Genomic DNA, 22784 nt, shown 5'->3' with positions numbered 1-22784 from the left:
TATATATATATATATATATATATATATATATATATATATATATATATTATTTGCTTACATTGGGCTGTCAGTTGAATTCAATTAGTTTTTGGTCACACCTTTAACCCACCCACAAATACAACAATGAAATAAATACAAAATGATCAATAGTAAAAAAATGCTTTTAAAAAAATGGTGTACAGATTTAGAATAGATAACAGGACATGCTGCCCATTTGGACAATTCATAATTTATACGCTTGATAAGAAATTAAATTGAAGCACTCTTTGCTTAGGAATTTCAAAGACTCATCTAATCTGTTTCAAGGACTCAAGAACGATTAAAATTATTTAATTACAAGCAGTGCAGAAAGCGGAAAGGAATAGAGGTGGTGTTTTTTTCCCCTGTGCTGAACAGATTAACAATATGTAGTAGAAGTAAGATAGAAGCAAGCAATGCAAAAGAATTTCCAAAATACTGCACTGCATTTGGGATTAAATAAACAGCAAGATGTGAAACATGGAAGTCAGAAAAATTTATCTGAAGTAATATGTTACAAAAGCATGATAACCATGATTTTTGCATTTTTGATGCAGGATAAGGCAAGGAACTGAATTTAACATAATTCAGCATTTATTTCTCTACTGTCAATCCCTTCCCTTTTGTTATAAATGTTTAAATTTATGGTTTGTATCCGTACTTTTAAAAAATTTTCAAGCACTTTAAAATTAAATTTTATTTTTTCAAGTCTTCCCCCCCCCCCCTTTTTTTGGTAAGGTACAAAAAATAAAATTTTCTGGAGTTGGGGGCCTTCAACAAAGCGGGTGTCCTAAGCTATATAGCTTGTTTAGTTTATAGGCAAATCCGCTTTTTTAAAATCTTTGTTTCAGTTTCTAATTTGTTGAAATAATCCTTGATTATTTCAAGCATTGCAGCCGAATACATAGCTCATTCAGTCGATATTTTCACTTATATACTTGCCCTAATAGTTTTCAGTTCAAAGTAGTTGTTTTCAACACATTTCAGCATCTCAGCGACCGCTTTTCTACTTGTAATATATTGTACGGTGCTCTCCCCCCCCCCCTAGAAAAGGACAGTTGCTATTCTCATCATTTTTGCTTCTGAACTATTCAAAAAAGAAAAAAAAATCATGATTTTTTTAAAAAAAGATTTTGGAAGGTTTATTGTTACTATGTATAAAGTCCTACCAAGACTGGAGGGGCATTGCCACCCTTCGCCCCCCCCCCCATAAATCCGCCCATGAGCGCCAGCGACAAACACATCATTCATCCAAATCGAACTCTCCTCCAGCCGCTCTATTACCGATTTCGGCGACTCAATTGATCACTGTTGATTTAAAGCCAGCAGCATAACTGCGATGTCATTTCGGGGCCATCGTTTAATTCCAGCGATTGACAAAATTTAACTTTTGCTCACCGAGCGCAATCAAAGATTTCAGAAAAGCAAGTGAGAGCAAAGAGCAAAGAAAGAAGAATGCAAATTGCAAAGAGAGTCAGGTGCTCTCCTTGTGCCGCCCCCGAAACAGGTGTGGATGAATCCATTTCCACGAACGGGTGGGGTAGTAGTGTGGGTAAGGTCTATTTCATGGAATGAGTAGAGGTGAAAACTTGAATCTCTCTCTCCTTTTCTCCCTTGCATGCTTATTCACAGTTCAAACTTCGAACTTGTGGACGCCGGATTTTTTTTTTTGCTCTTAAACGCTGCACATGAATAAAATTTTACTTTTGAACGTGTATGCGCCGCAGCGTTCCTTCCAGAAATTACTGTATTTGAAATGGATTAATTCTTTTTTACTTGCTTGTTTTTATTTTTTCACTTGGTTATTTTTTCAAAAAAGGGGGAGGGGGGAGTGGACCCTTTAATCTAGAATATCATTTGAAGTTGCTTGAAAAAAAAATGAGGATCTGGAAGATGGGTTTACTACAATGTAAAAACATCCTTTATTAATCGAACAGAGAGAAAGATTAGTTTAAATTTTATTTTTACTACTTAAATTTTTTAGAAAGTGTTTAGCTAGACAATAATTTCATGTGCAGTAATTCTTTAATCTATATCTTTAGGTTGAAAGCTTATTGGATGACAAAGATTTTAAACTCCCAATTACTAGATCAGAATTTGAAGAATTGTGTAGTGATCTTTTTGAACGTGTTACTAAGCCAGTTGAAACTGCTCTTGCATCTGCTAATTTGGACATGGTAAGTCTACTTGCTTTATCAGATTTTTGAAGTGTGCATCTCATTGAGTAGTGACAAGTTAGAAAAGGCATGCAATTAATTTTACTTGTTTATGTTATGGGAAGTAAATGAGAAGTTTGAAGTTTGTGATTTCGTAACATATTATGCTGTATTGTTACCTTAGTTATGAAATCTTGAAACTTCAAAGCATTAAATTTTTTAAGAGAAACTAGGGGAAAATATTTAGGATTCATGTTTTCTGTCTATTTTTTGTTTTTTGGCAGTGTTGATATAGGTATTCATTTAAGAAATGCAAAATACCAATCAAGTTATTAAGTTTCACCGATTTCCCTGTTGAACTTTTTGAATGATGCATGAAAGAAAAGAAAAGGGAAAAAGTTGCAAGGTTTTATAAAGGTTTGGAAGTGTCACACTTCACACATAAACCACAGCACAGTTCTTCTGCGACTTGCCTTTTGAACTATATTTATTTGAATCGTTTTTGCATATATAATTAAGATTAAAGATAAAATTAAATATTTATACTCTAGCAACTTTGTAAAAATGAACCAAAGCAATTAAACATTTTGCTTGCTTGGTTCTCATCACTCATGGCAAAATATATATATATATATGTATATAATATATATATATATATATATATATACATATACATATATATATATATATATATATATATATATATGTCAATTCATGTGCTGCTGCTTGAAAACAGTTCAAATTATTTGCTTTCTATACTATCCATCACTAACTGCTAAAAAAAATGTTCTGCTACTTGGATGCTATGGCAACAAGCACATGATCATCCGAGATGGCTTTTCAAATTGTCATAGACTATATTTCAGTGGCGTCGCTACGGGGGGAATGAAATTTTTTATTTTTTCCGGGGGTTTTAACCCCTGACTCCCGTTTTTCCTGCCTCACATCATGAAGTGAATACTATAGAGGAAGTGGTCTAAATACGGGCCACCCCGCTGAAAATGAGGTAAGGGGGTTGTGCGCAGTCGCAAAAATGGTATTGAATGAATCAACAGGAAGAGGCGAAAGCCTAGTAAGCAATTAACTTGATAGCTAAAGCACATACTTTATCAGGGACTGTTTTATAAGAAACACTCGATTTTGAAGAACTCAAAACTTTTCGAAGCTTGTACAAGTTAATTTATATCTTTCTAACTTATACAGTGAAGTAAATGGTTTTTATCTTTAAAAAAAAAGTAGATTATATGGACTTTCTTTAAGTGTACTTGATTTGAAAATATTTGTTTAGTAATAGTTTAGTACACCATAAACTTAAAGTACTGCTTGGTCTAAAAACGAGCTACCGATGGTGGTCCAAAACAGTCTAGCCCGTTTTTGGACCACCATTGGTAGCCTGTTTTATACCCCGCTGTTTTCGATATTTTAAAGTTTTGACATAAGATAATGACTTAAACTAACTCGCGGTAAGGCACTGTGAGGGGGGGGAGGAGGGACTCCAAAACTAGAAAAAGGGAAAGAATATCACATTTTGCATCATCACTGGATCAGCTTACAAAGACGAACTGGCAAAAAGTGTGGAGCGTGCATTGAACAACAGTCGGGAAATTGTGAGCAGTTAATCAGTTGCCTGTGAAAAGAGAAAACACCCAAAAGCTTCAAGTCAAGTCAAAGAAGAAATTCCAACGACAGTAGTCGGACTCGAAGGAGACCCCACTTTTCTTCCTACTGATGGCAACGACAAGGATGACGAGTTGGTAGTTCTTGTTTTTGATAAACCTGATGACAGCAATGTAGTAAGAATATTTTACGACAGATTCTTTTCAGATGACATCCTCATATATATAATAGCCAATGATTGAGTAATGTGCGTGTTTCAACTATAGAACTAGCACCACGGCATAATTTGGTAATATGTTTTGGTAATGTTAAACATGCAGGGAAAGGCTTTATTGTGACAAGGCTGAACTCGATCCAGTAACTTAACTGTTTTACTGGTAAAACTGTCATTTCAGGGGTATGAAAAAACGTAAAAATGGCCAACAATGACCGCTACCTACTGGAGTTAGGGTTTCGATTTCGACTATCAAACTCTCACCAAACAGGCAGTGGCTTTGTTCAACTGTAAAAGCAATTATCACCCGTCATGCCTTGACGTGGGATTTTCTAGTTGCAGGAGAAGTGTGGATTCTCTGCTGCAAGGCTAGACACGCGAGTGTGTGGGATGGAGAAAAAAGATTTACTACATTTGTAACTTCTACTGCTGAAAAATGGAATAAATGATTTTTATTTTTCATAAAAATGTCTAAGATGATAATTAATAAAATTTTTAAGTTAAAAATTCATGCTTTTTATTTATTTTTTAAGAGAAAAAGTAGTTTTTCCTCAAATCGCCTGTTTTTGGACCACCTCTTGAAAAATGTGATTTTGTCTTTTTTCATAATCATGAAGTTTTAAAACACTTACTGGTGCAATGGTTTTTGAACCCTAAGATCACCTTCATGAATGTTTTTAAGAGTTATTGGTGTTAAAATTATCCCTTTAGCGGGAACAGGTAAATCATTAGTTACAAAATGAGAGTGGTGGCTCGTTTTTGGACGACTTCCTCTCATGCCAAAAAACTGAAACTTATCTTTCCAAGTGTTTGAGATACAACTGAAATAATCAAGGGTCAATCAGTTTCATACACCCCCCTTACTTTTTTGACCTCTTGACGGCTTGCACATTTGCGTCTTGGGCAAGTTATATCAAAAGTGTTCTTAGTTTTAATTTGTCTTCTGCACATTAGCCCACTTAAAGTTTCGTAAAACACAACTGTAGTAGTTTCTAAAAATTTATGAATTTCGTGTTTACATAGAATATAAAATACCTTTGTGTTTGTAGGAAGGGGGGGGGGTGACCCATGCTAAGTTTGCCACTGTATATTTTAAATATTAATACTTACTTTTTGTCATTCTAGAGTTATATTGATCAAGTTATCCTTTCTGGCTCTGGAACCCGTGTGCCAAAAGTTCAACAGATGTTGCTGGATTATATCAAGAAAGATGAATTAGGAAAAAGTTTGAATACAGATGAATCCGCTGCGCTTGGTGCTGCATATCAAGCTGCACATTTGAGTAAAGGGTTCAAAGTAAAGACCTTTTTGGTAAAGGATGCCAACATCTATCCCATTCAGGTAATTCTTCATTACATTACATATAATAATGAGGGGAAAAAATGTTTTTGAATTCATTTTTGACAAATGAAAGTTTTTTCAATCAAGAATCGCTACCAAGCGATTACTTGGTGTTTCCAAAAGTTCTAGTTTTGTTTCAGCTGAAAAACTGTTACCAGCTCATAGATGACGTAATCAATGACGTGATGCAAAAAATATATAAAGGCTTAATAAAATCAAAAAATTTTATTAAGCCTTTATATATTTTTTGCATCAGTTTGTTACATTAATATTACACAAGCTCTTTCCGCTCTTGAAAACTGAATTTTTGCAAAAAGAAAATTCTAATTTTATTAATTTTGAATAAAGATGGTGCTTTTACTTTGTCTCATTTCATTAAAAAATAATTGCAGAACAATTTGAAATATTTTTTAAAAACTTAGAGGGATTTACAGTTTGCAAATTTCTGGAGTTTATCATATATTTTTTTGGTTTGAAGCAGAGGTTCTCAACCTAGGGAAGTGCTCCTCTCTAGGGGGTGTAAAAAAGTTTCAAGAGAGTGTATAAAAATAAAATGAAAAAATAAAACTTCAATTTGCTCAACATTACCGCTTTTTTTTGTACAAGTCCAGAGCCAACCTTTTCATCCTTTCCAAGACTAAATATGACCTCCTTGATCTTACAAAATATCGCATATTGTTCATAGATAAATTATTGGAGAGCTTCTATCAGAGCGTTTTGGTGGCATTAAAAAGTGAGATTGTCGACTAGTTTCCAGATATTAGTTCAGGGATCTAGTTCTTTAAGTTGGCGAGCAATGCTGTTAATATTGACGTGGAAACATAACTCTTGAACAAGAAACAGGCAATTGATCTAAAATGTGATTTTCCAGCAAATGTGCAAGCAATAATGAAAGTGCAAACAAGAATGTTGAAAGCCATTTCCTTGTTTATTCGATACTTTGTGAGAGTGATTGACCAGCCTTGACTAGATCCCAAATTATTTCCAATAAATTTGTTTTTTCTTTGATTTCATATTTTCTAATAATAATCTACTCAAAAAAATTCTGTAGTTTTATGAAGTTTTGTATTTGAAATTATCTATATCTGTAAAAAAAACAAATTCACTTCAGCTAACCTGGCAACTTGAGCTTCAAATTCTAGTTGAAGCAAAGAGAAGTAAAGAGATGTAAGTGGAAATTTTCAAGTTTCGGGTTGAAGTTGTGGTCCTAGGTCATTGAAATTCTTTTCCAAATCCTGCTGTATAGCATCACCTACCAAGGCTACTAGTACTATCTCTTGTCCCAAAACAGAGGAGAGGTTTACCTTCCATTTCTACTGTTGATCTCTAAATTTTTGATTTGGCACTTACATACCTTTGCTTCTCACTGCTCCAATTGTACTTTTGTACTAGACTTATAAAATGGTAGGAATGAAAGGGGGCAGCATGACCAAGGCCGTATTCAGAGGGGGGTTGACGCCGCCCCCCTTCAAAACTTAAAATGTTTTGTAACGTAAAACATATTTTTTTTTCTGTCAAATGTCAGAAAAGGAAAACAGCAAAGTTTTTTTTTAATTCTTAGTTTTGTAACTATTGAACATGTAAAAATTTGAAGTAATACAAAAAAAGCAATTCTAGTTCTCAATAACTGCAAAAAACGTACTTGAAATTTAGACACTAATTAGGACTTCGTGCTCTCTTTCCCAATTCAATTCAGGGCCAAGATGGGCCCAATGTCAATTTAGTAGATTTGCCCCCCCCCCCCAAAAAAAAAAAAAAAAACTCTTATAAAACTTACACTACATAGATTTCAAACCGGGGACTCCACAAGGGGTAGGCCCTTAGTTTCCAATTCGGTTAGTATCTGGCTACCAAGATATGTTGGCCAAAGAAAACCAGCTGATGTGGAATGGTCGATCCAGGAGAAATAAACAAAAGACACGCAATTTTAAATTTAAATAACAATTTATTCAAAACTATATATATATGTATTAAATTGGTTTTTGATCGAAAAATCTTTTCAGCTACGGGCGAAAGGTAGTCACCATTTTTAGTTGCTCAAAAGAAGGAAGTAGACACAATGCGTAAATGTTTAAGTTTCCAAAACCAAAGCAGAATTGGGTATTTTCTTTAACTGCAAACTAATGAACTTGATGCGAAATGTGCTGCAAACTGTATTTTTTTATTTAATTATTTAAAGTTAATTTTTTGAGAAATGAAAAACTTTGTACTATACATTTAATATTGTCTTCTTTGCCTTGGACGCAAATGTGCTGAAAACTTTTCAACGGAATTGTAGTTTCATGAAGATTTATTATTTTTAAATTGTTTTCATGCTACAAATTCAAAAAACTATTTCTTAATTTTTGGCTTAGCCACCATATTTGTGTCATTCCCAAGATGGAAGTATACAAGACTTTTTAAGTGCCTAAGTTTCCAAAAACGGCATTGGATGTTTATTGCAATGCAAACTATTGAAAACAACTCAAAATGTTCCTTTTTTTCGGATAAATCGTAATTATTTTGTGGAAAAATGCAAACTTTTATCTTCAGAACATTTATTTATGCTAATTGATTTAGATGCTTATGTTCTAAAAACTGATTATTTTGTCAAAATTGTTGTTTTTTCAAGGATTATTAATTATTACCACATTTATGTTAAGCATTCAAAAATCTACTTATCTTAAATTCTTCACTTAGTCACCATATTTGGCCGTTTGCAAGATGGAAGTTGACTTAAATTTCCAAAAACAGCATTGGAGGTTTATCTCAATGTAATCTGTTGAAAGTAACATAAAATGTGCAACAAATTATGAATTTTAAAAAATCAATTATTTTCTAGAAAAAGGAAAATTTTATATTTAATGCAAGCATCCTTTAATGTGTGAAAGAAAGAAAACTGATGATTATTGGCATCGGTCTATGATACGGCGGATGTTAATTTGTTATGCATTATGTGTATGCTGATCAATGCAACAAGTTAATTATATTTGTACTGAAAAATAGCTTTGTATTTTGCACAATATGTTTTGTGTCATATATTAATAAGAAACTAAAGAGAAGTATTGTAAACCGAAAGCGGATGCTAAAAGATTGATGCACGATTACATCAAAATGCTAACATTACGCACAACACTTGGCATTGAAGAAACGGTGAAATAAGTTGAAAGTACATTGTTTTCAACAAGTAGTGAATAAATGAAAACAATTTTGAACAAAACGTAAAATAATGATAATAGTAAATAATAATTTTGAGAAAGAAAAAAAAAATTCCAAGGTTTTTTTTTCTTTTTAAATCTAAGGGGAAAAGTTTTAGTTCTTCCACATTGGGCTACTTTAAACAAATTTAATTATTTTGAAAATATTGTTATTTGAACTTAATTTTGAATGAAGCAAGTAACCTGGAATTTTCTAAAAAACTAACCTGGGAAACTTGGAAAAGTCGGAAATTTTTTAACCACGAGTGTATGAACTCTGGTATGTCTATGTGTGCTTTGGCAATGCTCAAATTCAGGCCCCTCCCCCCAAAAAAAATTCTGGATACGTTCTTGGGCCTGACCACATTTCCGTGTTTAATGGGAGGCCAAAAGCTTGAAAGGTCAAAAACCCCTAGCTTAACTCTTTAAGACCGAGCCGGGGGAAACTTTGCCACAGTTAAGTCCTGACTCTTTCGCCTAAGCTATTTTAGAAATGGAACCGTCCACGCTGAAGACCCCTCGACCGTTCCTCTTTCATTCTTCTGTTTGCTAATTGCAATAGGCGTGGTTAGCTGTCACCTTAATCACTCACGCTTCGGGCGCGCGGACTTCTTCACTTTTGCTCTAATGGTATCTTTGATGGCATTCAAACTTATGTCGAGATGCATAACAGTCATCTTGCTTTTTTTTTAGAGTAGGTAAACAAAAAAGTATATTAATCATAAATAAGAACATTACAGTTCAAACACAAGCTTAAGATTTATTATGCAATAATTTAAGTTTTCCAATTTCAATCAATTAAATTTGCACAAACTGATGAGAATAATTACTGAAAGAATGTTTTGGAAAATATTTTCAAATATTTGGAAGAAATCCCCTATCTCCTCTTTTCCATTTCTGAGTATACTACAAACAAGTAATAAAAGCTATCCCAGTCAGGAGAAAAAAAAAAGGAAAGTTAAAAGAAAATAATAGAAAGATAATGTTTCAAGAGTAATAATGAAAAAAAAAATTGTTTCCTCAAAAAACGGGGGTTAAGAGAATGGTTGGTGGGGAAGCCACGAAATCTTATTTTCCCCCCCTTTTTTTTCTTTTTTAAAATAAAACTAGCCTATGTAATTGGATTTTAACATTACTTATTAAATGACAGATAAAAATGGAGTTTGGCGTCAAAATTTGGAATGAACAGCCACCGTAGACTAACTGTTCCAGGGCCGGATTTAGGGGAGGGCAGGCGGGACTACTACCCCCGGGCCCTCCACAATAAAATTTTTACAAAAGATACCAGCTTTCACGGGTCGAAAATATCGGATATATACATATATATCAATATATTCGGATATACAGTAGAAGGCCATTATAACGCACACCTTGGGACCAGAGCTTTTGCGTTATACAGGTTTTTGCGTTATATAGATCATTTCACAAATTTTGAAACTAATGTTCAGAATATGTCTCTATATTAGCACTTCAGAATGAGTTTTATCTGCAATGAGTATTAAAGCACCAACATTACAATTAATTATTCACAAATAAATATGTTTCACAATCAAAAGAAAGTGCATTATCCTGCACTTCTGCTAGCTTCTTGGTTTGCATAACAGCTGCATTTGCAAGAGTCATCTGGTATTTTCTGTTTACTGTAAGGGGGGGGGGGGTACTAATTTCCATTTAAAAGCTTTGGCTTAAGATGGAAAGATGAAAAACTGTTTCAAAATAACAATTTTTATGTTTGCATAACAAAAAAGAGGTATTTTTTAATCTTCAAAACCTATTGTTTACTTCTGGAAAGTTGTACGGTTTATAGAGAATTGCGTTATATAGGTCGGCGTTATAATGGTCTTCTACTGTATATCAAAGTATCGGATATTTTCGAAAATATGATGATCTTTTCGAACCCTGATTAGGGGCCTCCACTCTTTCGTTTGCCCCGTGGCCTCCACACTTCCAAATCCGGCCCTGAACTCTTCCAATTATAATCTTCATTCCAATGAAATAACATAAGAAAAATTCAGTTTTTTTTTTTGGAGTTTTTTGGTTTTATTCCCGCAAAATAAATTAATCCGTAAAATCAATCCGAGTAGAAGTAATTTTTCCGTCGATTGTTAATTTTTAACTCTGAAAAGTGAGAGGGCAAGGTCCCTTTACTTTTAAAAGTAAGGTAAAATTGCCCCCCCCCCCCCCCCAACCCACAAGCACACAAGTTGCCATGGTTATCGTATCTAACTAGCTAATCGAATATGATAAAGATGAGAACATACAACTTTTTAACATAGAAATGCAAGATAGATAAATCTGTAAGGAACGAAAGCTTTCTTGTTTTAATGCAACTCTGAAATCGCTTAATTATTATTGACAACAATTTCATATTGGGGGAAGGAGGTGACATTTGTTTTCTCTTAAAAAATCAATTAATTCTAAATTAGTGCTAAAAGTGTAAATGCAACAGATGTAGAAGCACAGATCTAGATTTTCTTTATATTTATCCGTAAGTAAAATGCTGTATGACATGATTTAAAAAAATATTCCCTACAATTTATTCTGATGATGTTTTCCTGAATAATGCCATTTATACAGAAGTAAATATGTACTTTAATTTGTTTGAAGAATTGAACAATTAATTTATATTTTCAAGGAAACAAAGTTGTGGGATGTGTTACTGAAAGCAAGAGATAATGTCTTTATAAATTAATTAAATGAATTTAGGGAAGAATTAAATCCGATTTTTTGGTGTTACACTGCAATCGTTATAGGAATATTACAATGTGACATAGCGCCATTGGAAATTTCTGTTTATCCCACTTCAGAGACAACTAACTGTTTTTGAAGATTTAAGCAGATTGTCATTTTTCACCTTTTTTTTTTTTTTTTGTAAATCATGGTTCTGAATTTACATGTTGACAAACTGACTGAATTTCCCAAATTAATGAATAACATGTTGTTCAGAAGAAAATTAGAAAATGCTATTTTGTGATTAAATTTTTATAAGTGCAAGTATATATTATATTGCTACCAAGTATCACTTTACTCAAAATTTTGAACTCTAAAGGTAAAGTGGATAATACGGTAGTTTGTAAATTGTATAATATCGTAACAAAATTCTTTTCTTTCGACCATTCTGAGAGAACTAGTATCTAGGCATTTTCTTTAGTCACCCGTGCGACCTGAATACTGGAGTTGGTTGACCCATGCATACATTTTTACATATTATGTGTGTTTTAAGTCCTTATGGAGTTATGACCTCCTATCTCACTTTTTGTGGGGCGCTACTGTTTGGGTAACAGTTGTGTGGTGGGGTGCAGTATATTTTCACGAGCAAGTTAAAGCTCTGGGCAGATTTGTTTTGTTTAGATGCCTTCCAAGCTCTGATTTGCTGAGTATTACTTTTAAGTTTCTAAAACTAGAATGAAATAATTACATTTGGGTTGAAAATAAAAATAATGAAAATAGAAAAGGTTAATAGATGGCGAAATATTGCAAGTAGTAATTGCACACCCGTGTTTCGAGGTTCCTTGTAACCATGAAGCAGGTATATGCAGTTATTTGCAAAGTTTGTGCTTTAATGTTGTACGAATTATCATAAAAATTATACAAAACATTAATTTATAAATCCTAGAATAGCATTTATTTTTAGAAAAGTGGTACAAAAAAATGAGGATTAGAAGTGGAGGAAATTGAAACGAAATTGTACAACGCATTCATCTTTTCTCATTTTTTGAGGAAGCCAAGCGACATCAAGTCATTAGCAGCTTCCCATTCATGCAGTTGTCGCTATCACTTGCTAAATAGCTATCGGCTAGAAGAAAGGGTCTTCTTCGGGGAGGTCTCGCAGTGGGGTGTCTTCTTCTACCCACCACCCCTGAATTCGCAGAACTCGGCCAGATACGGGCGGTCTCGCATCTAAGCTACAAAGCCGTATACGGGCGGCCTCGGTCTTAAGGAGTTAAGGCAAAAAGGTAATACAGACAAAAGTTTTCCTTTTTGATTCAGTGGCTTTGCAGACATAACATATTTTCTTTTGTCAAAATTAATTGTTAAATTTTTCAACATCATTGAAAGAATTTGAGTCGGAATAGAATCGACACAGCATGACATATAAACATCAGGCTGTGATTAGATTGAGATCAATGGGCAATCTTCTTAAGTGACAAACCATAATTGAAAATATTTTGGATGTAATTTATTTTACTGGAAAATTAAAGTGCTATTGTCAAGATGGGGAGAAAACGAAAGGGAGAGTGAAAAGGAACAGAGTTGGAATTGTTTCCAACTTATTTTGTTTTTGTAGAAAAAAAGGCTTGAATTTTTATTGGTCTACTTGAAGCGAGAAGAGGAAGAAAAAAGTGCAACAGTGAGGTTTTTGTTTTTTTAAATTTTCAACTCTACAAAAGAAATCTGATGGATATTTTAGTAACAATGTAAGAAAGTGGAATTATTTGCTAATATTGTTTTAGTATCTGTTTTTTACAACTAAATTTCAAATTTAGGAAGTGTCGTCTAATTCCGCTAAGATATAAAACTACTTTCAGACAAACAAACGTAAACAAGCATACTATTTCATCATGAGTAGAGATTTTTACAGTAACAGTTTATTTTAGATAAAAACACTTGCATTACTAAATATCATTACACATAATCTTCTAATCATATATAATTGGGATTTATTTTTAAATTTTAGGTTGATTTTCAAAGAGAGTATGAGTTGGAAGATAAAAGTACTGGTGTAAAGACTGTGAAGCGAATTTTATTTAGCAGAAATAATGCTATTCCTTTGAAGAAAATTATGACATTTAATCGTCATGTTAAAGATTTTGAATTTTATGTTAACTATGGAGATCTGGGTTTTCTCAGTGACTTTGAGTTGCAGTAAGTATGAGCAGTTTTTAAGTGTTCTAAAGTAAAACAAACTGTGTCTTTATTTTTCAAGCTTGTTTTGAGTTATTTCATTTATTTATTCCCCCCAACCCTTTTTTTTTTTTTTCAGATCTTTGGGATCTTTAAACATTACCAAAATATCTGTACAAGGAGTTGAATCGGCTATTCAAAAGCATATGAATATGGAAGAGAATACTGAATACAAGGGTGTTAAAGCTCACTTTAGAATGAATGAGAGTGGAATTTTGAACCTTGAAGAGGTAGGATAGAAAAGTTTTGGCAATAAATATGAACTTAAGTTGCAAGTTTTTTCTGTTTGTTGTTCCACATGTTGCAGAAATTCACATGTCAATTGAGGCAGTGAGAAGCAAAGGGATATAAGTGGACTATTTAAAGCAGCACCCACCAGAGCTACTACTGCCATCTCTTACCCCAAAGCAGGAGAGGTTCTATCATTTGTATTGGTTATCTCCAACTTTTTAATTTTGTCACTTACATTCTTTTTAGAGACATACTGAGTACTCGGTAACTACATTGAATATTGTTCAAAACAGGATTTACAATTGATAAAAAAATGCAAGCATATAATACACTGCAATCGTTTACAATTGCTATATTCATAAAACAAGACTATTGTATGCATAAGTTTAAAATAAAAAAAAAAAACTTATAAAATCTAATCAGAGTATAAGTTAACTATAGATGTGTATCTGGGTGCAAATACTTTTTCTATATCACATATTAGTGTAGGACAACTTACCTTTGGTGAGGAACAGTCTAAGTGATCCTTAAGATGAATATTCATAGACTCATAACAAAAAACCTTTTCAATCATATCCCAATGTATTCCTAATCACTTGAAAACTTAGATTGCGAATTTTTAAAACCATGGTTTTGCAGATTCAAATTTTTGGCATAATGATAACAATACAGAGAAGTAAAATTAAGTCTTTTTTTTTTTTAAAGTAGGAAAAAGGTTGTGACTTTGGGTAAAGAAATACTTATGGGAAAAAAATGCTATCAAAATATTTTAGTAATCGAAATTATTGTATTTTAAATTATGATGAAAAAAAACTAATCTCTCGACATTTTCTGATATAACTTGTTTTGGTTCCAACTTGATCAATCATACCTTTTATTTATTTGTTTATTCTTGATCTTAAAAATAACTTTTTTGTAAAATTTTTGACACAAAATCTTTTAAATAGTGTGTAGTTAAATTTCAGCTGGAACTTTGTATTAAAAACTATTATATGGACATGAGGACCATAATACTATTCCAATGAGTTCAAAATTCATCACGTATGTGTTGGTGGTTCTTCTTACAATGTATTTTGTACTCGGTAACTCGGTATTCGACCAAAGTGCTACTCTGTACGTCTCTAATCCTCTTGTTTTTCACTGCCTCAATTATGTATCAGAAAAAATTTAATTGCGTGTATGAACCATGCATGTTCAGTAGGAAAAAACTAGACAACGCTGACATTCCTTAAAAAAGTTCTGTCAATGTCACTTATGTATGGTCTTATATCCACAGGATATTTCAATAAGAAGCTATCATAAACTTATAACCATATTCAAACCACTATATCATAAAATTCACCCCCTGTTGGTAACTCCAACAAGCATCAATTTTCTGATACTTTCAGGACAATTCTATGACAATTGCTAGGTACACAAAACTGATATTATTGTCCGGAAACTATCCATAATTTGGAACTTTTGGGTAAGTTAAGACCTTTCAGTGGAAGACTCTGGTTGTTGGGGACAATGTACAGTAGTGTTTGTATGATAAAAAGTTAAGATGAGGAAAAAAAAAAAAAAAACCTACGAGATTTGATTACTATAATCATAGTATGGAATTTAAAAAATGAAAATTTACTGTTTATGGTTTATAAATTTGTATTATATTGTTATAAAATTCTCATTAAACAAACAATTTATATGTTGGCAATATTGCATCCAAAGAAATGTTCTCAAATCTATTTTCTTTTATGATTTTAAAGGTGGAGTCTGTATTTGAGAAAGCAGCTACGGAATCTGCAGAGTCTCAACTAGAATCTGCTTTTGCAAAATTAGGTGATACCATTGGGAGGTTGTTTTCTGGAAAAACAGGGGAGAAATCTGAAACAGAACAAAAGACAGAAAATGAACCTGCAAAAGATGAAGAAGCAAAGAAAGCAAATGATACTGAACAAGTAAAAATGTTTGTTACATTATGGTACTCTGCAAGTCTGAATTTAACAAAAGTTTTGCAAATTGTAGACTTTTAAATTTTTATAATCAATCATTAAACAGGAACTTTTATCTTTAACAGATTTAAAAATGGATTATTTGTGTATTAAATTTTTATAATTGTAATCTGCAAAAGTGGGGGGAAAAAAACATTTAGATTTGAATTTCTCCTAATGTATACAATGAATCATTCACGAATGACAGGAGTAGTTGCTTTGATGCTTCCTCAAACATATTTCTTGACGTGATATCTAGTTAGTCAGTAAATGTCTGATTAAAAGCAAAATCAGGTAATGCTAACTGAAATAAAATGGTTGATTTTTTTAAAAATGTAACTCCACATTGCTAATTTTGTAATATTAAAAAAAAATTTTACTAAAGTTTAAAAATATCTATTTTTAATTTTGTTTATTTAATTAGACAGAAGCCAAAGAAAATACTACTGCACAAGAAACTGTAAAGAACATTACAGAACCAAAACCAGAGCTGAAATTACAGGTTGTTAAAGAAGCTCTTACATCTGAGCAAGAATTCTTTGATCTTTCTTCTCCAACAGCTGAAAACATTGGGAAGTCTGTTAAGAAGTAATTTCTTTTACTGCTACACTAGTACTTTTAAATTGTTTTACAGGGTTTCTGCGCTTCTTGTATATTTCAAATACCTCATTTTTCGAAAATTAAAAATTTTTCTTCCCATATTTTCTGTAATGCACGATCTCTACACAATTATCTTTCTTTCCAATTGCTTCAAATTAGCAACCCTGAAAGTAAAACTATTCTGTATTATGCTTTACTCTGACTCAAAGATAAAAAACCCTCATTTTCTCTTTTTTTTCATTTAATTCCTCTTCCCTCTCACACAATAACTTTCAATTGTCCTCAATGATAATCTCTCAGGGACTCCAATTACATGCTGCGAGTTAAAATTGCTTTCTTTAACTCTAACTGCAATGTCTCTAGTTATAGTTGAAAAAAGTTCCTGTTTCTCTACCTAAATAAAATTTTTAAAACAGGTGAGGTTTTTGGTTTTTAAATATTTTATCAGAGATATAAAAAACTGGCTTCAATGTGAGCTAGTTTTTAATTTTTACAGGACAAACGCTGAAATCAGTCATTGTCTGATTTTGAACTGTACGCAGTTTGACAAATCTACAACTTCAATTGAACATAAGGAATCCTAAAATTTAATTTCTATGAGCTGCTTAATGACCTTAAACCTGTGAAAGCTGGGAAAGTAGTGTTTAAATCAATGTTTCGGTTTCATTCAACTCGGATGGTTTTGAACGTCTTATCACGCCCTATTGAGCATGTTTCAAAAGCATTTTGCACTTATTTTTACGATGCTAAATGTTCATTGTCAAATGATCCAAGGCTCAGAGCGATAGCTTAGGTATTGATAGAAGGTAGGACTCTTAATTTGCATGGCAAGTTACTCAAAAAAAAAAAAAAAAAAAAAATTCATGGAAGATTTTCACTCATCTTACTCATGACCTAGGACTGTCAGAGGGTTAAAGAAAGTAAGATATTCAATTTCCTTTAAAAGCTGATGTTTGGTCAAACAAAACCAATTGTTTTTAACTTCAGTTTATTTTTTAATTGGAATTTCTGGTAATCCAAATATTTTGTTATCTAAACAGGCACCGGTTTCATTTAGTTTGGATCAGAGGGTTTCTTCTGTATCCAATCGGAAATTTTAAGTGGCAATGCTGACAGTTCTTTCTATTTCTATGAATTTTTTTTCTACAATTGATTTGTTATTGCTAAGATAAATAATTTTCATTATAGATTAAAAGAATTGGATGATCATGATAGAGCTATATTAGAAAAAGCTAAAACTAAAAATTCTTTAGAATCCTTTATTGTGGAGACAAAAGACAAACTTTCAAGAGAGGAATATGAAAAGGCATCGACGGAAGATGAAAGATCCAATCTTATGAAAATCTTATCTGAGTCAAGCGATTGGTTAGAGTATGAATCTGATGATGCCACCACAGAGGTATTGATGTTATTTTATAATCTGTTATGCTTTTTTTTCCAATTATTTTATGTTTGATCTGTGGGAATTTGTAAAGATCATTTAATTGTTTGAATAAATTATATCTGGATATGTGTAAATGCTCCCAATTTGTTATTTTAAAACAAATAAGACTTTCATAAATAGTTCAGCATTTCCTATCATTTTGTGAACAGTAACCAAGTATGTTCTTTTGGAAGTCACTTCCCTGCATGTTTTAGAGTTTGTTATTTGAAAGTACCTCTTTATCTTTTATCTATTTCTAGCCCTGAACCTTGCATTGTTACAATGCTTTCAAATTTGAAGATGTAATATATAATGAAACAGTTGTTATGTTTAAAATAATTTTCTTGCAAAGATTTTTTTAAATGCAGCATAAGTTAGCACATTAACTACCACAACAATTTTCAAAAATCTGGCCTAAAATGACAACTTGATTTAATCACAATGTATTATTAAAAACTGGTTCTTGAGCAGCTAGACATAGTAATCTTCAAAAAGCATAAAAAATAAAACCATCTATAAAAAAAAAAACAGCGTCCAACAAAGCCGTGGCATATTTGTACCCAAGCAAAAGCATGACGAGAAATGCGTTATTTCTGTCTAGCCTGTAAAGAGAAGCCAGCCCTTTGTGTTTGAAGATTATTTTAAGAAGTTCTACAAACAATAAAATATTATTTCATTTCTTAAATTTGAATTAATTTTTATATTTTTTTATAATCATATTATCGTTTTTTAATAAATTTTCTGTTTGTGCATGCCAGCTTTGATTTTTTGATCTTTTCCTAGAAGCTATCTATCGATATTTACACTGATATGTTCCAAATTTAATCGTAGTTGCACAAAAAAGGCAAGCAAACATGTATGAGAACTCGTAGTTGGCATCCTAGAAAAGAACCCAATCTAAAAGTTATCTTGTAGTTGACAGTCAAACAAGTTAAAGGAGTCAGCCCTTGCACTTATAACTGTCTTAGTAAATTCATTGGTTACCGTTTGCTCTGCATCTGATACCATCAACCAGATTAATTCTGAACTTATGCGGTTTCTTCAGAAAAAATATATCATTGCAGAAGGTGAAATATTAATTGAGAGATGTAAGTTATGAAACTGGCATTATCAGCTTTTATTAATTGCTTTTTGTGCAATTACTTTCTAGTATCCATATTTCCTAATGTCCATATTTGTTTTTCACAAACTGTTAAGCATATTTGTTGACCAGTTCTCCAATGCATTAAAAGTAATTGATGGTTTTATTGAGTAAAATGAAATGCTTAAAAACTCTAATTATACAAATACAAAAGTGACGACCAGCAACAGGCTCTGGGCCCAGCTAGATTGGTCCTAGTCAATTAACAATCCCCAGTGAAGATCAATGGCCCTCTTAAAACTATCTACTCCCTTGCTCATTACCACCTCTTCCGGTAAGCTGTTCCAAGGTTCCACTACCCTGCTAAAATAATAATTTTTCCTAATATCCATGTTAGCCTGAGATTTAAATAGCTTAAAACAATGACCCCTTGTCCTATTTTCAGTGCTAAACTTCAGCCCCGTAACATCTTTCATTTTAATAAATTTAAACAACTGAATCATGTCCCCTCAGTCTCTTCTTTGCTCAAGACTACATTTTTAGCCTTCTAAGCCTGGAATCATAATCTAAGTGGTAAAGTCCATTTATTAGCCTTGTAGCCCGCCTTTGAACCCTTTCCAATACATTAATATCTTTCTTAAGATAAGGAGACCAAAACTGAACAGCATACTCCAAATGGGGTCTTACCAAACTTCTATATAAGGGCAGAAGAACTTCTTTAGATTTGTTTGAAATAGATCTATTGATAAACCCAAGCATCTTATTGGCTTTGTTACTAGCAATGCTGCACTGATGGCTAAACTTTAAATCCTGACTTATCAAGACCCCAAGATCAGTAACTTTGTTTGCCTGATTAATGACTTAAGTTTGCAAATAATAACTTTTGCAGTTATTTCCATGCCCTAAATGTAGCACTTGACATTTCCCAACATTAACAGCCATACCCCATTATGTTAACACATTGAAAAGTTTCAAATATTTGCACATTGTACTTTTAGTTTAAAACAATTGTTTTTTTAATGAATTTTAAAATTTCTTGTGTAATGTTAATGAAATACTTGCACACATATTGAATCAATGAGTGATACTGATCATTGATATAGAGATAAATTTTAAAATACAGTTTTTTTTTTCTTTTCAGGCTTTTAAAAGTAAATTAAGTGATTTGAAGAAGCTCACGAAGAACCTTTTTGAAAGGGTAAAGGAGCATAGAGAAAGACCTGAAGCTTTAAAAGCTTTGACAGATATGCTGAATGCTAGCACTGGTTTTTTGGCTTCAGCTCGGAATATGAGTGAAGATGAGCAGATATTTACAGACGTAGAACTAAAAACACTGGATAATTTAATCACTGAGACAACGGTACATTTGATTTTTATGGTTTATTTTCTACTGACATTCATGTAATTAAACTTGTTTATGTAGGGTAGTATGATCAGCAGGGCAGGGGTGCCCATCCCCCCCTCCAAGCTCAATGGCACAAATTCCCCCCCCCCCCCCCAGAAATGATATAGCTTTTGAATCAGGTTAAACATAAGTTTTTATAGTGTCTAATTTGCAGTCAAATTCACGGGGGGGGGGGGGCATAGCGCTAACAAATACTATTTTAACTGAAATATTATTGGATTGTTCCACCTCGTCTTCCCAAAATTTACAATGTGGACCTTGTGTAAATAAGTTTTATAGACCCGTGAGTTAAGCTACACCTTTTTTTTTTCAAACCTGTGAATAATTACAGGGAGAGTGGGTTCAACTTTGTGTTTTTGGATGGAATCCTTACTAGATGTATACAATGTGAACCTTGAGACAGAAATAGAATTTTCACTTAGCTTGGGAGTCCGGGCGCATAGGCGGATTTAGAACTGAGTTCGGGGTATAGGGGGAAGGGGGGGGAAGGATTTTTTTTTTTTGAGCAATGTGAGCATTAAGTGTAGTGAAATTAGACTGACTACACCGCTAGTAGAAGTGAACCTGCAAAACATGTCCACAGCCTGAAGTTGAAGAAAATGAAAAACACGTGGAGCATTTTTCCTCAAGGAAAATCTGTATTTATTATCTTCAAAAGATTTCTTAAGTTGTAGAACAACATCTTCATTGATATTTAACAAACATTTTGAAAAATAAATATATATTAGCCGCTATAATACAACGAAACATTCAATTTACGAATATGCTGGTTCCGAGGAATATAAGGCATTACCGTAACACACAAAATAGGCCTAAAGGCGTTTTATAACTTTAAAATTGACATCACGTATTACGACCTGCCAGGAGTAAAGATCACTGGCAGACATCGCCAAATTACGGCAAATTACTACATTCAACTCATGACGGCTATGAGAGGTGAGAGAGAGAGAGCGAAAAAGATCGCTCAAAGTATTTAAAGTCTTCACATGGCTTTCAAATTAAGAATATGCAAAACACAAGATGTGTTTCCAATGCAAGAAAGTTAAAGATGTGTTGCCAATCAAAAAGTAACTCAATCTAAAAAAAAAACTCTCGCAGTTATAAGATACAATGAACTGGTGACTCGGTTCACCCAAAAGTTCATTCATTTGACCGAGTTATCGCAACCGATCGCACAAATGACGTCACAACGTGATTCCATGTTTACATCCAAAAAGGATTGATTCTGCATGATGCAAAAACGTATTTTAAATTTTTTTTTTTCAAATTAAGTGATTTTTTTCACTTTTTGTGAAAGTTTAAATTAAAAATCTAACAAGCAATATTATTGGGTGAGTGCAAAAGTTCGTGCGGAGTTGCAATAGATGGCATTAGAACGGGCGTAACGTGTTGTCATTAATACCACTATCTACGTAAGTCAGATCGTTGGAAAGGTGACATGTGCAGCTTTCATTTCAATTGAAATAATTTGTGCAGATACAAACTGCTTCAAGAAAGATTACTTTTAAAATGAGTGTTGATAAAGTGCATTTACGGCATGTTATGCTTTACGAGTTTCGGAAGGGAATAAACGTTGCAGCAGCCGTAAAAAACATTCAAGACGTTTATCAAGATCAAGCACCAGCTAAACGAACTGTGGAAAATGGTTTGCAAAATTTCGTTGCGGAGATTTTAAACTGAAAGACGAGCCACGCTCAGGTCGACCTTTCGACATTGATGATGACGTTTTGCGTTCTTTAGTTCAGAATACTCCGCGAATTTCAACAGAGGAAGTTGCTACAGCACTTAACGTTGACCGATCAACCACTTTTCAGCGTTTAAAAAAAATCGGATTTGATTTAAAGCTCTATATGGGTGTCCCATTTGTTGACAGAGAGCAACAAAATCCAGCAAATTTCTGCTGCCAAATCTTTACTCCGGCGGCTCAAAAACGGGCCGTTTTTGGATCGTTTAGTGACGGGTGATGAAAAATGGGTCCTGTACAACCACGTTCAGCGCAAACGCACATGGAAACAGGCAGGTGAACATGGTGACGCAATGGCAAAGGCCAGTTTGCACCCGATGAAGGTGATGCTCTGTGTTTGGTGGGATTGCAAGGGTATAATTTGTTTTGAGTTTCTCCCCGCCGACCAGACGATTGATTCGAACAAGTACTGTCGTCAATTAACTAATCTGAACCGAGAAATCAAACAGAAACGTCCAAGTTTGTCAAATCCCAAAGGCTTAGTCTTTCACAGACCACACGTTTCAAGACAGACGCTACGCAAACTGAACAGCCTGAAATGGGATGTCCTAACTCATCCACCATATTCTCCTAATATCGCACCATCGGATTATCACTTATTCCGGTCATTGCAAAGTCATTTAAATGGAAAAAAACTTGACTCTTTGAATGCCTTACAAAATGTCGTGTCTTCGTTCTTCGAATCTAAACCACGCAGTTTTTATGATCTGGGCATCCGTATGCTGCCAGAACGTTGGAAGAAGATTATAGACAACGATGGAGAATATATCATTGATTGAATGAAGAGTTTTGCTTGCCTAATCACTGTACGACTTTCTTTTACAAACTCCGCACGAACTTTTGCACTCACCCAATAGTTGTATTGATTACAACTGGCTGGATTTAGACTTAATGTGCCCCTAA

At 33.2% G+C, this 22784-nt stretch overlaps 1 protein-coding gene across 1 annotated transcript in view; it reads left to right on the top strand.

Moving 5' to 3' along the window:
- Positions 1-22784, top strand: part of LOC129233900 (hypoxia up-regulated protein 1-like) — a 104115-nt gene that overhangs the window by 46055 nt on the left and 35276 nt on the right. Inside the window, exons 10-17 of the mRNA XM_054867830.1 lie at positions 2061-2195; positions 5131-5346; positions 13201-13388; positions 13507-13657; positions 15404-15595; positions 16053-16216; positions 17417-17627; positions 19874-20092. Of these exons, the coding sequence (XP_054723805.1) occupies positions 2061-2195; positions 5131-5346; positions 13201-13388; positions 13507-13657; positions 15404-15595; positions 16053-16216; positions 17417-17627; positions 19874-20092 (1476 nt within the window). The remainder of the gene's footprint in view (positions 1-2060; positions 2196-5130; positions 5347-13200; positions 13389-13506; positions 13658-15403; positions 15596-16052; positions 16217-17416; positions 17628-19873; positions 20093-22784) is intronic.

Source organism: Uloborus diversus, chromosome 1, assembly GCF_026930045.1.
Source record: "Uloborus diversus isolate 005 chromosome 1, Udiv.v.3.1, whole genome shotgun sequence".
Classification (NCBI taxonomy): Eukaryota; Metazoa; Arthropoda; class Arachnida; order Araneae; family Uloboridae; genus Uloborus; species Uloborus diversus.
This window is presented reverse-complemented; position numbering and strand designations above follow the sequence as displayed.